At 36.0% G+C, this 12,680-nt stretch overlaps 1 protein-coding gene across 1 annotated transcript in view; it reads left to right on the top strand.

The window, feature by feature from the left end:
* The window catches only part of LOC129222473 (kelch-like protein 17), a 129,063-nt gene that overhangs the window by 77,195 nt on the left and 39,188 nt on the right, over positions 1-12,680 (top strand). Inside the window, exons 2-4 of the mRNA XM_054856987.1 lie at positions 881-1,131; positions 6,034-6,155; positions 10,026-10,247. Of these exons, the coding sequence (XP_054712962.1) occupies positions 881-1,131; positions 6,034-6,155; positions 10,026-10,247 (595 nt within the window). The remainder of the gene's footprint in view (positions 1-880; positions 1,132-6,033; positions 6,156-10,025; positions 10,248-12,680) is intronic.

The raw sequence follows: 12,680 nt of genomic DNA, 5'->3' as shown, positions 1-12,680 counted from the left end.
CTGCTTCTAATTGTAAGAAACTTTCCCCTCAGAGAGAAAAACCGAAGCAGAAGTAACAAAAACATGCTAATTAATTGTCTTTCCATAGACGGCGCTAATTACATTGAGTAATTTCTTAAACTGAAGAATCATTTTTGATTGCAAGAAAAAATTTCTTCCTTGGGGAGAAAAACAACGTAGGGCCCAAATATACCATTACTTAGATTTTTATAGTTGGTGCTAGTTACACTGAACTGTAAGAAACTTTTTCTTGAATTGTAACAGTTGTTTCTAATGGGGTCGTTTCCAAAATTTTAAAAGTATTTTTTTTTTTGAAAGAGCATGCTTAAAAACATAGGACCTGACCATTTTTTAAATAATTTGTTTAAGTTTAATATTTTTAAAAAATTACCTAAATCGGTGCGATTTCATTGTTTACGCTTCTGTCGTGTGACATCACAAATGATGAAATGCCATTCAGCGTTGCCATTCACAGAACAAAATATTTAATTCGCATCTTTATTCCCGTGTTTTGGCAACGATATAGTTGATAGCAAGAGTAGAGCGCAATTTTAATTCGCTTTTTGATTATGATAACGTGGAATTGCGGTGGAAAGATGCGCCAAATTGCATCATTTGTGACGTCATCAAGACCACGCCTTGTTTGAAAAATCAGACATTGAAAAAATTAATTAAAAAATAACTGTTGGGAAAATAAAAGTATTTTCTTTGTCCATGTTATTTTTTTCGCTTATTCTCTCAATTTCACTCACTAAAAGTATTACTTTTGACTGAATCAAACAACCCCATTGTAACAGTTGCTTCTATTTGTAAGAAACTTTCTCCTCAGAGAGATAGAACGGAAAAGCAAGTAATATACTAATTCGTTGTCTTTCCATAGTCGGCGCCGCATGACGATGGAAGCGGACGTGCTGGAAACGATGGGAGCGAACAGCGCGGCTGCGGCGGCGCGCCTGCACCACATCCACCACGTGAATCCTGACCACCACGGAAGCGGCTTCCTGGCCATGAACTGCATGAGGCAGAGGGGACAACTCTGCGACGTCAACCTGTTGGCGGGAACGGACGTCATCGCCGCCCACAAGGTCGTGCTCGCCTCCTGCAGCGCTTACTTCCACGCCATGTTCAACTGTGAGTGAGCAGTTACTTAGCATTTTAAAGAGTCCAGTGGCGGATTTACTAGGGGAGCGGTGGGGGTGACCACCCCCTCCTTGTCCGTCATTTTCTAAAACCATTAATTTAGAATTGAAGGAATTACTAGCAATCGCTACTACTTTCAATCAAGTACATTCCACTAATTTGCTTTAAATTAAGTTTAGACAGTTAGTGTTGTCGAGGATGGACAGCGTTACCCACTTTTAATTTGAACCTAAACTCGCCCCTCCCCCCTTTTTTGAACTTTAATAATTTTTATATTTCTAAATGCGTCTTCCAACCTTTTTCATCCATGGACTACACTATACTGGTATGATAATACATTGCTATGACTTAGAACAGTAGTTTCAAACCCTGGGGGTGATAGCTCTCAAAGAAGAGATTTGACACTTCAAGGGGGCGATAAGGTCTTGAGGGGCGATATGGGGAGATTAGTATTTAAAAGACAAGATAAGGGGGGGAGAATTGACTCTCTGCTCTCCCCCCCTAGATGACGGATTGGGGGGGAATGACTTTTATGGTTTTCAACCGCCACCCCCCTTCAGTATACTGTAAATCCGCTCCTGAAAGAGTCAACCCCTTTCGGATTTCGAGCCGGAGGTGCCCCGCATGGGAGGTCACTGTGACTTCCCAAAAATTTCCTTATTTCCTTTTGCCTGACGACTCGGCAAAATTCGGAGCTCTAGTCGGTAAATTTGCCATCATTCGTCGAAATTTGGAGTACGATTCGGCAAAAATTTGGAGTTCCATTTGTCGAAATTAGGATTTCCTTTAGACAGGATTATCATCATTCGGCAAAATTTGGAGTTCTATTCGACAAGTTGAGAATTTTTGTCCTAAAACTGCTTAAAGCTTTTACGGTCGGCGTCAATATGAAGAAATGACATTTCCGGGCCTATTGGCCGTGGTCGAAATAGAAAAAAAAATCCAGACATTTCGTCAAGCTCTGCGGCTGACATCATCAGTGGATAAGTTTGATGCGACTGATCAGTTTGCTTAAAAACCAGAGCGGCCGGAGCAGCTCATCAGTCGCATCGAACTTATCTACTAATCGTCAGCCGCAGAGCTTGACGAAACGTCTGGATTTTCTTTCCCATTTCGACCACGGCCAATAGGCTCGGAAATGTTTTTTTTTTTTTTTTTTTTTCAATTTTTACCTTCCCAAAAATTTCAAGGGAGCCCTGAACCTAAATTTTTGGGAAGGGGAAAATTCTCAATTTTTCGGAAGCAATTTCAAAATTTTCCGAACGGTAAAATATGATCATGCACGCGTGCCTACATCTAATGAGGAGATATATTATAAGCATGAGGGGGGAAAAACGCGATTCCATACTATAGTCGAGACTAACCTAACTAGCAGCGTCGTACTGCTGTGATTAGAAACTGTTGCCAGGTTAGGTTGCCCCAAATGTAGTATCTTCAAATTTGCCAAATCGTCAGACAAAATATGCCGAGTAAGAAATCTTTTTGGAAGGTTTCAGTGACCACCCATCGGGACGTCTCTGTGCTTGTGTATGTGCACCACACAGCTCATCAGTTTTTTTTCTTTTACACTTGCTTGACACAAAATCCCTGACCATGAAAATCTCTTCATATATATCTACTTGTCCGTGCAATTACCACCTCCAAATTTCTTCCTACTTTTATTCTTATTTTAATGTTTTTAAGCCTTATATACTGCTATTTTCCCCAACTCCTTATCTTTTTAGTGACAAATCCTAGGATGCTCTAGTCGCTGCTATTGTGCAGGACAGGCCTTGGTGAAAGACAGAGGTCTTAGAAACTAGGATTAAATGATAACTAAAAATCCATCCTCTTTTGCAAAAGATATACAAACACACACACACACACACACACACACACACACAAAAAAAAAAAAGAAGAAGAAGAAGAAGAAGAAAGAAAAGAAAAGAAAAGGAATTCAACCATAACCATAAACTCGGCATGTGCATAGTGATTAGAGATACAAATGATTATGAATGCAAATGGCGAAAATTATCGAGTGTTGATTGCAAAACGAATGATAATACCAACAGGTTGTAAATCCACTCATCGATTCTATACACACCATACTCAAAGGGGTAATGTAGTTTATTTACTCGTGCTTCTCGGTGATAGATTTTGTCATAAATGTAGACACTGAGGATTAACTTGGCGATATTTTGATAATGACTGATGTTGCCTTGCCTGTCTGGCGTATCCGGCCGGAATGCCATTGCTCTCCCCCCCCCCTCCTTCTCGAAACAGAAACAATGTACACAATTTAAACAAAAAAATAAATTCAAAAAAATTAATATAAATATTTTTAAAAAATGATTAGTGGACGATTGCTTTAATTCCTAAACTTGCCGATGAGTTCGGCTCTAGTAGCTTTGCTAATAATTTTGAAGGTGTATATTTCTTCTTTGAGAAAACTCATATATATTTGGATTAATACTGTAATACCACAAGGAAGTTAACGCAAGGTAATAAAACGTCAAGAACAGTTTTCTACAAACTCCCTACAAAAAAGTCTTCTTTCTTTTGTACAGGTGTCTTATTAAACTTTAAACTTGCCCCTCCCCTGCTGAGCTGGGTACTCATTTGCTTCCTAACATGTCTCAAACATAACCAGAAAGGTCTGTTGACATAACAGGTCATTATATCTTTGTTGATATCCTTGTGAGTATTGGCCCCAATGTAGGCGAACGCTGCCATTTCGATAAATGGCACTAAGGTAATTTGTCAGCTTAGAAAATACCATTGACTTCAAGGCCTCGTTCACCACCCTCTTACGAGCTTTCAGAATTTGTAGAGTGACCAGGGCCCGATTAACTAAAAGTGAGTCCTACGCCCACAATAATTTCGGGGCCCCTTGAAGTCTGATTTTTGGGGGCCCCTTTGTCTATCACATAATTATGTAAATCATTTATCATGTGCATTCATGAATCCCCTTCTAAGCATCTCATTATTGTGACATGGTACACTCGCTACTAGTAGAATTAATAAAAATTACTCTATAAGTAAGTTCTTTTCCAACGGAAAGTTGTTGTTTTTTTAATTATTAATTAAAAAATACATGTATTTTTCACGTAGTTGTAATGCTATGCATAATTCTTTAAGTACTTTGGGGCCCCTCAGGAAGATGGGGCCCCAGGCCCAGGCCTAGTTGGCCTGTGCGGTAATCAGGCCGTGAGAGTGACAAATTGTGACTCTCTGCCTGGTAACTCGTTCTACAGACCTCAGAGGTGATACTGCTCAGAGGTGCTGTACTGCTTAGTAAAAAACATTGGATTAGACTGACCTCTCTGTCGTCACTATAGAGTCACCACTGAGTTGGTAAGGTCTTTCTATGGTTTCCACATACATATGTAGTGGCCATAAGCACAAAGAATAGAGTGGGATTCTTCGCTGCAAGACACACTCCTCCAATCCACCTTGCCCAAGTATTGACGTCTAATATTTCAGAACGGGAGGTCTGAATTTTTTGAGATAGGAAATTCCGCTATTCTGCATCTGGATTTTAATTGCTTACACACAGTCGCGCGCGAAGAAAATATTTCTACAGTAGTACATCCTTTAAGGGACACCTCTGAATAAGGGACACCTCTAATTAAGGGGCATCTTTTCCGGTGCCAGTCCCTTTGAATAGGGATCTGCATATATTTACCTCTCATTAAGGGACACCCTATTTAAGGTATAGTTACAGGGAAATATTAACAAATTTGATGTATAAATGCATCAGAAATATTGAATTTATTGGAATTCGAGGTTCACTTTTTGTCCAAAAATTAACTGGTAAAAGTTCGACTTGATATTAGTATGCAAAAAAAAAGTATTCTCAAATTCTTGCTGAGACCCACATTCATGCTTTTCCCTCTTATTAATTTCTTCATAAGCGCTCAGCCCCTACTTATAGTGAGCTGCCCCTGACACGCGTTGTATTACATTGTAAATTACATGAACCAAACAAATCCTTGTAACTCTTTAATTCAAAAATGTAATTAAGGAAAATCAGTGACAAGGGTTTAACACTACAAAAGTTTAGATAAAATTTTACATTAAATTCACAATTTCTCTTTCATCAATTTCATCAGGTTCAGCCTTAACAGAAAGTATGTCGCTCATGACAAGCTTTGTACAGAAAAATTGAAATGGAATCACACTATTTTTTGCATTGTAAATTACACGACATCAAACAAATGTACGTAACATATTAATTCAACACTAGTCGATGAAAATCAGTTTCAAAACTTTGTTGCTACAAAGTTTTTGATAAAATTATAATGCTCAATATTTTTTTCCCAGTTTGAATAATTCTGAATTTTATTCAGTATGCATGGAACATTTTCAATACTTACCCTTAAATGTTAATAGTTAACATTTATTATGAAATTATACACAGCATGCGTCAACCCATCTACCTCCGAGGAAGGGACACCTCTATTTAAGGGACAAGGTGTCCAGTCCCCTTAGTGTCCCTTATTGAGAGGTTCTACTGTACATATAGAAAAGAGAGAAGCAATGACATATGAGGCAGTGAGAAGCAAAGGGATGTAAGTGGACGTTTTAAAGTTTTGTGTAAAATGCCATTCAAGTTCAAATCCTAGTAGACTGTCGTTGAACTTTTTTCCGAAATCATGCTGCATTTGTTAGCACCACCTCCTGTCTCAAAGCAGAAAAGAGTTTCTTCTATTACTCGCTATTCTCATATTTTAATTTTGACACCTACATTCCTTAGCTTCTTACTGCCTCGCATGTATGTACTTGTGCTTATTTATTTACTTTGCAACCATTTACTAACACATTTATGCATAACACACAATACACTGCTTTTTCTTCCTAATGTTCAGCGGCAATTAGTTAATGATGTTAATATTTTTCCCACTTTTTTTTCAGGCGAGATGTCGGAAAAGGATAAGTCATCAATCACGATGCATGACGTGGATCCGGGCGCCCTGCAATTACTCGTAGATTTCGCTTACACAGGAGAAATACTGATTTCGGAAGATAATGTTCAGGTGAATGAGTCCATAATTTATTTTCAGTGCCATACTTATTTACGCAAATGAATAAATTAATGATACTGAGAACCTTGAATTTTGAGAATTTCCATCGAAACTTTCTAATAGTAGGAAGAAATAAATAAAATCTTTTTAAAATTTTAGTTTCTACTTCGGTGACAGTCAATTTTGTTCTTGTTTTCAGCAAAAATTAAGTACATCGTAAACATAAAGGAAAATAAATAAAATGAAGCCTAAAATCTATTTAAAAATGAATAAATAGAAATAACTTTAAAAGTCACTTAATTTCACGTACAAATTAACATAAAAATTGGTTTGTTGTGTGAATCTCATAATTATACACATTTTGAGTGGTCCCGGTACATATTCAGACCTCCAGTCTGAACCGGTACTTCACTTACATGTTTCATTTTTTGTCATTACCATAAAGTGGGGCTACCTGGACCTAAATTTCATAATTTTTGCAAGTTTTACACTGAATATGCTTTGTTAAACCCTTAATGTAAACTGATAACCTTGTTTTACCACTTTTCAGACGGTTCTGCTACTACCTAAAGACTTTTCTAAACAACAATTTTAACTCTTTATATTTTTTATTTTTATTTTTACTTCCTTTTACAAAAAAAGGAAATATTGTATTCGCGCAAAAATTTTCACTCGAAAGTCGACCTTAATTTCCATTTTACAACGAGTTTTCTCGTGACGTCTGTATGTGCAGATGTGCGGATGTGCGTATGTATGTCGCATAACTCAAGAACGGTATGTCCTAGAAAGTTGAAATTTGGTACGTAGACTCTTAGTGGGGTCTATTTATGCACCTCCCCTTTTGGTTGCATTCGGGTGTTTCTGAAAGGATCTTTTGTCTCTTTTTGAGGAAAAATTATTTTTAATTTCGATGTAAACTCAAGTGGTGTTATAATTTGGTTGACACTTGGCGATATATCGCCAGTCTTTTGGTCGCCAAGTTTTGTTAACAACTTGGCGACAAATTTGGCAATTTTTTTTAAAAATCTGATTTTAATTTGGCCACTGTTGGTGATATTTAGAGAGTAAACTATTGAATCACATTAAAATTGCCGGTAATGGGGAAATGACATCAAATTGGGGTGAAAGGATGTCATGTGATGCAAACATCAGCTCGCTAAAAATTGGGTTCAAGAAGCCCCACGTTGGGGCTACTTGACCCAATTTTTAACGAGGGGAAAAAATTCAAAATAAAATTAATTTAAACCAATTTATTTTATTTTTAAAAAGCTGTAAAACAGGTGGTGGTATCAAGAATGACCAATGGTTTTGAAAAATAAATTCAAAACTTACATTCTAGTGAGCAAACTATTAACATAAATTGCAAATTATTTATATAAATTAATATAAAGCCAACAGCCAACGTATACATAAAAACATATTTTTTGGCAAACATAATTTCTCAAATAGAAATATAATCTAACTATAGCTAAAACCAATTGAAATGCTCATTATTTAAACATTAGAAAGAATGAAAACCTCTCAATATAATGGCTTGGGGGAATTTTTTTTCCTGCTCTTCCTAGCTACTAAATACTACAGGGTGCCCAGACTTGTTTTGTGAACGATCTTTCAATTTCGTTTTTTAGAGTTGATATACTTAAGTCAAAATGGGCTGATGCCACTCTCCAAGACATTTCTCCGGAATTAGTTGAATCTGGACACAATTGCAATTTTTCCTCATAATAATCCGCATTATTTCGTATTTCAATGTGTTTTTTTTTACTTTCGGACCCTTTTTACCCCCCAGATCTGCAAAAAAAACGGGTATAAATAGGAACTAACCTCTTTACTTTAAAAGATTACAAACCTTATTTAACATAATTTAGTGATGAAATGTGTTTTGGGGCTAATTTGAAGGCTGGGTTCAAGTAGCCCCATTTTAGGGCAACCAGTGCACTTTTACTAATTTATATTAGTTACTGTGTTAATTATATAGCTATAACCTTAAAACAGTTATTTTATTAGGAAATAGAATGCAAACATAAAACTATCTTGACCTTGATGATATCAGATGTTTCCATGAACTTACATGTAAAAGTTTGCAGACAAAAAAAAAAAAAAAAAAAAACTTGTTTAGACAACTTGCAATCATAACCTCAATCAGAAAAAGGCAGGAATAGCAGAAACTTTGTTTCATGCTCCAGCCTCTACCTTGTACTGCTACTTGTCATGGAGAAAGTTTTTTAAGTCTATACATTGAGTTATAAAGGACCAGGATGGATTTTAAACACTTTTTTCTCATGGGTTCAAGTAGCCCCACTTTTCGGTAACGTAAAAATTGCACAAGTTATAATTGAGTTTCAAGCATTTTAATAATAATAGCGTTAGTAATAATAACACGAGGGTTTGTGAAAAAGTGTGTATTTTACAATATCTGCATAAGGGTTTGGATCTTGCTAGGACAAACTTGATCACAAAGAGCATTTGAAGTAGATAAATAAAGTTTCTGATTTGATCTTCTGAAGTCAATTTTTTGTGCAATTCAAATGTATCTTACGCTAGTGTTTACTGCAGAAATTCAAGCCTTTTCATCTGATAAAAATAGAAATTTATTTAAAATTATTTTGCACCGAAAATTCAAAGCAAAAAATTAAAAAACTTCAGCTTTTATTTTTTCTGAGAAAAAGACACAGCGGTGCCCAATGTTACAAAATCGATTGTGTACGAGATGGCAGGCTCGTTTAGGTCTTTAAAAACAATTTTTTTTTTTGCTAAAATTTAAAAATAGTTACAAATAATTTAAAATAAAAAAAATAAATTCTGACCCTTGAAAATTGACCAGACGATGTATTTTTGCTTTTTTTGCGAAAACGATTCGAAGCTACCATTCGAAGTTGCTTATTCGTATGAATGTAAGATGCATGCATGGCCTCATGAAATTTTCTTTGTGTGAAGACTTATTCCTTCTGCATTTAAAAAATTAAATTTTGACTCGTGAGTCCACCTGTCACCGATGATCATCGATCTTTAACTACGGTGCCAAGTCTAGGCGAGATGCAAAGCACTGAGGCGTTCATTTATTAGGTCATTCATGCGGATCATAAGCTGCTGAACCACAAAAATTAAATAATACTTGTTGAAACTTGCTAAAATTTGATATTATGCAATGGAATGTCGCCACTCTTTTAGCTCTGCAACATTTCTTACCAGAGCCTCATTACTGAATAATCCAACTTGGTTGGAGCTTAGAGTTCCCGGTTTTTAGGAACCACCAAGCGGATGAAATTGTTTTATCCAACATCAAAAATGTAAGGCTTGACTACATGGGGGGGGGGGGGGCGCAAAAGTGTCTGGCGTAGGGCATCCTGATATCTAAAGCAGGCCCTGTTTCTCACCATTGGTTTGAATATACCCCAACTTAGGTCCAATGAACTGTCCTTACGTTCCCTGATGGTAAATGTACACAATCAATTAATAGAGCGTAATTATAACGGTCATTATGAACATTTAAACGCCTATAAACTTGTGATGTTAGGATAAGACACCTAAAACAAAAGGAACCGCGCATTAAAAAGATCTCTTGCCGACTAATACTCCTCCACAACTGAAGATCTTGAGCCAATGCCGTATCTAGGGGGAGCCAGACAGCGCCCTTGTCCCAGGCATCAATTTCTGGGCGCGGCAGATTCTATATTTCTGTGTTTCTTTCATTGAACCTTGACGTAAAAACTCAAAAGAAAGATAATTAAATGTGGCACTTTCAATTTTTTGCTTTGGCTAAGAAAAATTGTAGATCCTGCGCTGTCTTAAGCACAAATCATCTTCAAAAGACCTCACATATTTGAAAGTTTCTACTCTGGAGATCACCAACCTTCAATTAACATCTTGTAATTTATCTAGGTGCTCTTGCCGGTGGCTAGCCTCCTTCAGGTGCAGAGCGTCCGCGAGGCTTGCTGCAAGTTCCTTCTTCGACAGTTGCATCCCTCCAATTGTTTGGGCATCAGGAGTTTTGCGGACGCACACTCGTGCGAGGAACTTCACAGGAAGTCTCACAAGTACGCACTGCAGAACTTCCAGGAAGTGGCTCTCACAGAGGAATTTTTACTACTGCCTTTTTGCGAGGTGCGTTTTACAAGTCTACTAAGTCATAATTGATCAAGCGCAGATCCAGGAGATGAGTCACTGGGTCATGATCTCCACCTTAAAGCGACTAGATAAATCTGCGTTTTGGATCATTCAATTTCGAAAACTTACCGGAGGAGAGTCCCGGAAGTCCTTAACTGAACCCGAATATTGCACCTATGACCCCACCCGCCTTCATTACAATTCATCTCTTTTACGTTTTAATAATGACCCCCTTCTGAACTCAAGAAGTTCTAAATTTTGAGCTTTTCCAAGTTTTAGATCATCGTTATTTAGCTTGTCAAAAAAATCAATCAACCCTCTCTCCACAAATTTGTGCACATTAGGGTATCCCTCCCCCCCCCCCCAAAAAAAAGGAAAGTTGAGGTTTCAAGTCGCGCACTTTCCTATTTTTTTCCTTTCAGGTCAAAACAATTGTAAAAAATGTTTCATATAATTTGCAACCTGGCAGATTTGCGCCTGAAGTCTGTACTACGCCGAATTGAATTTTATTTTTTTTTTCGGAAGTTTGGAATTTTATGTTGATAAAACGTTGCTCCTGTAGCCCCACATAGACCACAAAAACATTTATCCAAATTAAAAAATATTTAGGCGTCCAGCAGGGAGCCTAAAATTTGTAATTTTCTTCAAAAAATTGATTTTTTTCTATACATTTATATAAAAATGTGAGATATATTTTAAGAAGAAAAATATAAACAGTAAACTTGGTGATTAGCGCAAAATAGAAATTTTTGCTATCTTGCAATATTTAAGTCTCCCACATAGTAATTACTCAGAATATGGATTCTTTTCAAGTCTAAGTTAAATTTTTCATTATAAATATATTATTTTTTTATTATTCATTTGAAAATTTTGATTTGAAAATGTGTCCGCAAATGATTTTTAAACTTGGTATTTTATTGAAATGTTAACGTAATTTTTTAAAAAAATGTGTTCGCAAATAATTTTTAAATTTGGTATTTTTTTGAAATGTTTATGTAATTTTTTAAAAGATAAATCGAAAAAATCCATTTTTTGAAGAAAATCATAAATTTTATGCCTTCTGATGGACACTTAAATATTTTTAAATTTGGATAAATATTTTTTTGTAGTACATGTGGGGCTAGAGGGGCAGCGTTTTATCGAAATGTAATTTCAAACTTCCAAAAGAATTTTTATTTTAGTTTGGTCTAGTAAACAGGACTGGTTTACATTTTCTGGGTTGCCGTTGTTCAAATTATATGAAACTTTTTTTACAATTGTTTTGGCCTAAAATAAAAAAAATATAAGAGAGTGTGCGACTTGAAATATCGAGTTTTTTTTTTTTTTTTTTTGGATACCCTAGTGCACATGCTTTCTGCGTCTTTGCACGCTTGTAATAATAATAGTAACTAAAAAAATTTTTAAAACATAAATTTTTACGAAATTAAATGCTTTATTATTATATACTTTGTCATATAGAAAATAGAAAAAGATAAGTATATAAAAAATAATATTGAAAAAAAAAGTTTAAAAAACATATCACAATACAAAAATTTGATTTACATATTTTTACGGTGTTTACACATAGTCCGAGGTAATTATGCAGAACATTTCCTTTATTTTAAGCTGTTTCATTCATTTACATTTTTCGGAAATACCTTTTACCTTTATATTATAACCCGACACCAGTTCTTGTTTCAAAACACAACTTCACGGTTCGAGTCCTCTGATAGCATCATGTAACGCACTGGGAGTTTTTCTAATGGCATCTTTTCACTGAAAATGGGGGACAAGAAGAATCCGCGGACTTTTGCAACGCATTAGAAAAACACTAAATGAAGCGGAAGTAGCAAGTTCGTGAGATAGAAAAATAATCTACAGTAGGCGCCGCTTAATGTGATCACGGTTAATGTTATCATTCGCTTAATGTTATCAGAATCACGAAGTCCCGGAACACTTGTATGTTAACACACGTTAAAAAAATTCGGGTGTTGCAATCAGCGTCCTCGTTTGTTGTTATCATTTTTTCATAAACTTTCAATTTTTTCCCCATTTTTGTTCCTCAACTAACAGAAATACATAGGCAAACTCTGACGAGACTAACTTTCTGTGTAGCATTATGTGGTTTTCAATAGCAGTTCAAAAATTTTCTAGGAATGAAGCTACAGAAAGTTCGCCCCCAGTGACTACAGACTCCCCCTAAGAAAAACTTTCTTTTGCACCTAAAAAAATTCAGTCGCTGGACATGTTGCAGGCATTAATGTAGGGCCTTCATTGTTGCCATTACTCTGTAAACGATTAAAGAATTCTGCCGAGATTAAAAACAAAGCGAAGTCAAATTAAAGTTTAAACAACAAACAAAACCATGCTGGAAAAGATAGAAAAGTGAATGTGCTTTGAAACCGGTTTACGAATGTCAGGGAAAACGGTCATATTTTACTTCACCTATTA

The sequence above is a fragment of the Uloborus diversus genome, chromosome 5, assembly GCF_026930045.1.
Source record: "Uloborus diversus isolate 005 chromosome 5, Udiv.v.3.1, whole genome shotgun sequence".
NCBI classification, from domain to species: domain Eukaryota; kingdom Metazoa; phylum Arthropoda; class Arachnida; order Araneae; family Uloboridae; genus Uloborus; species Uloborus diversus.
This window is presented reverse-complemented; position numbering and strand designations above follow the sequence as displayed.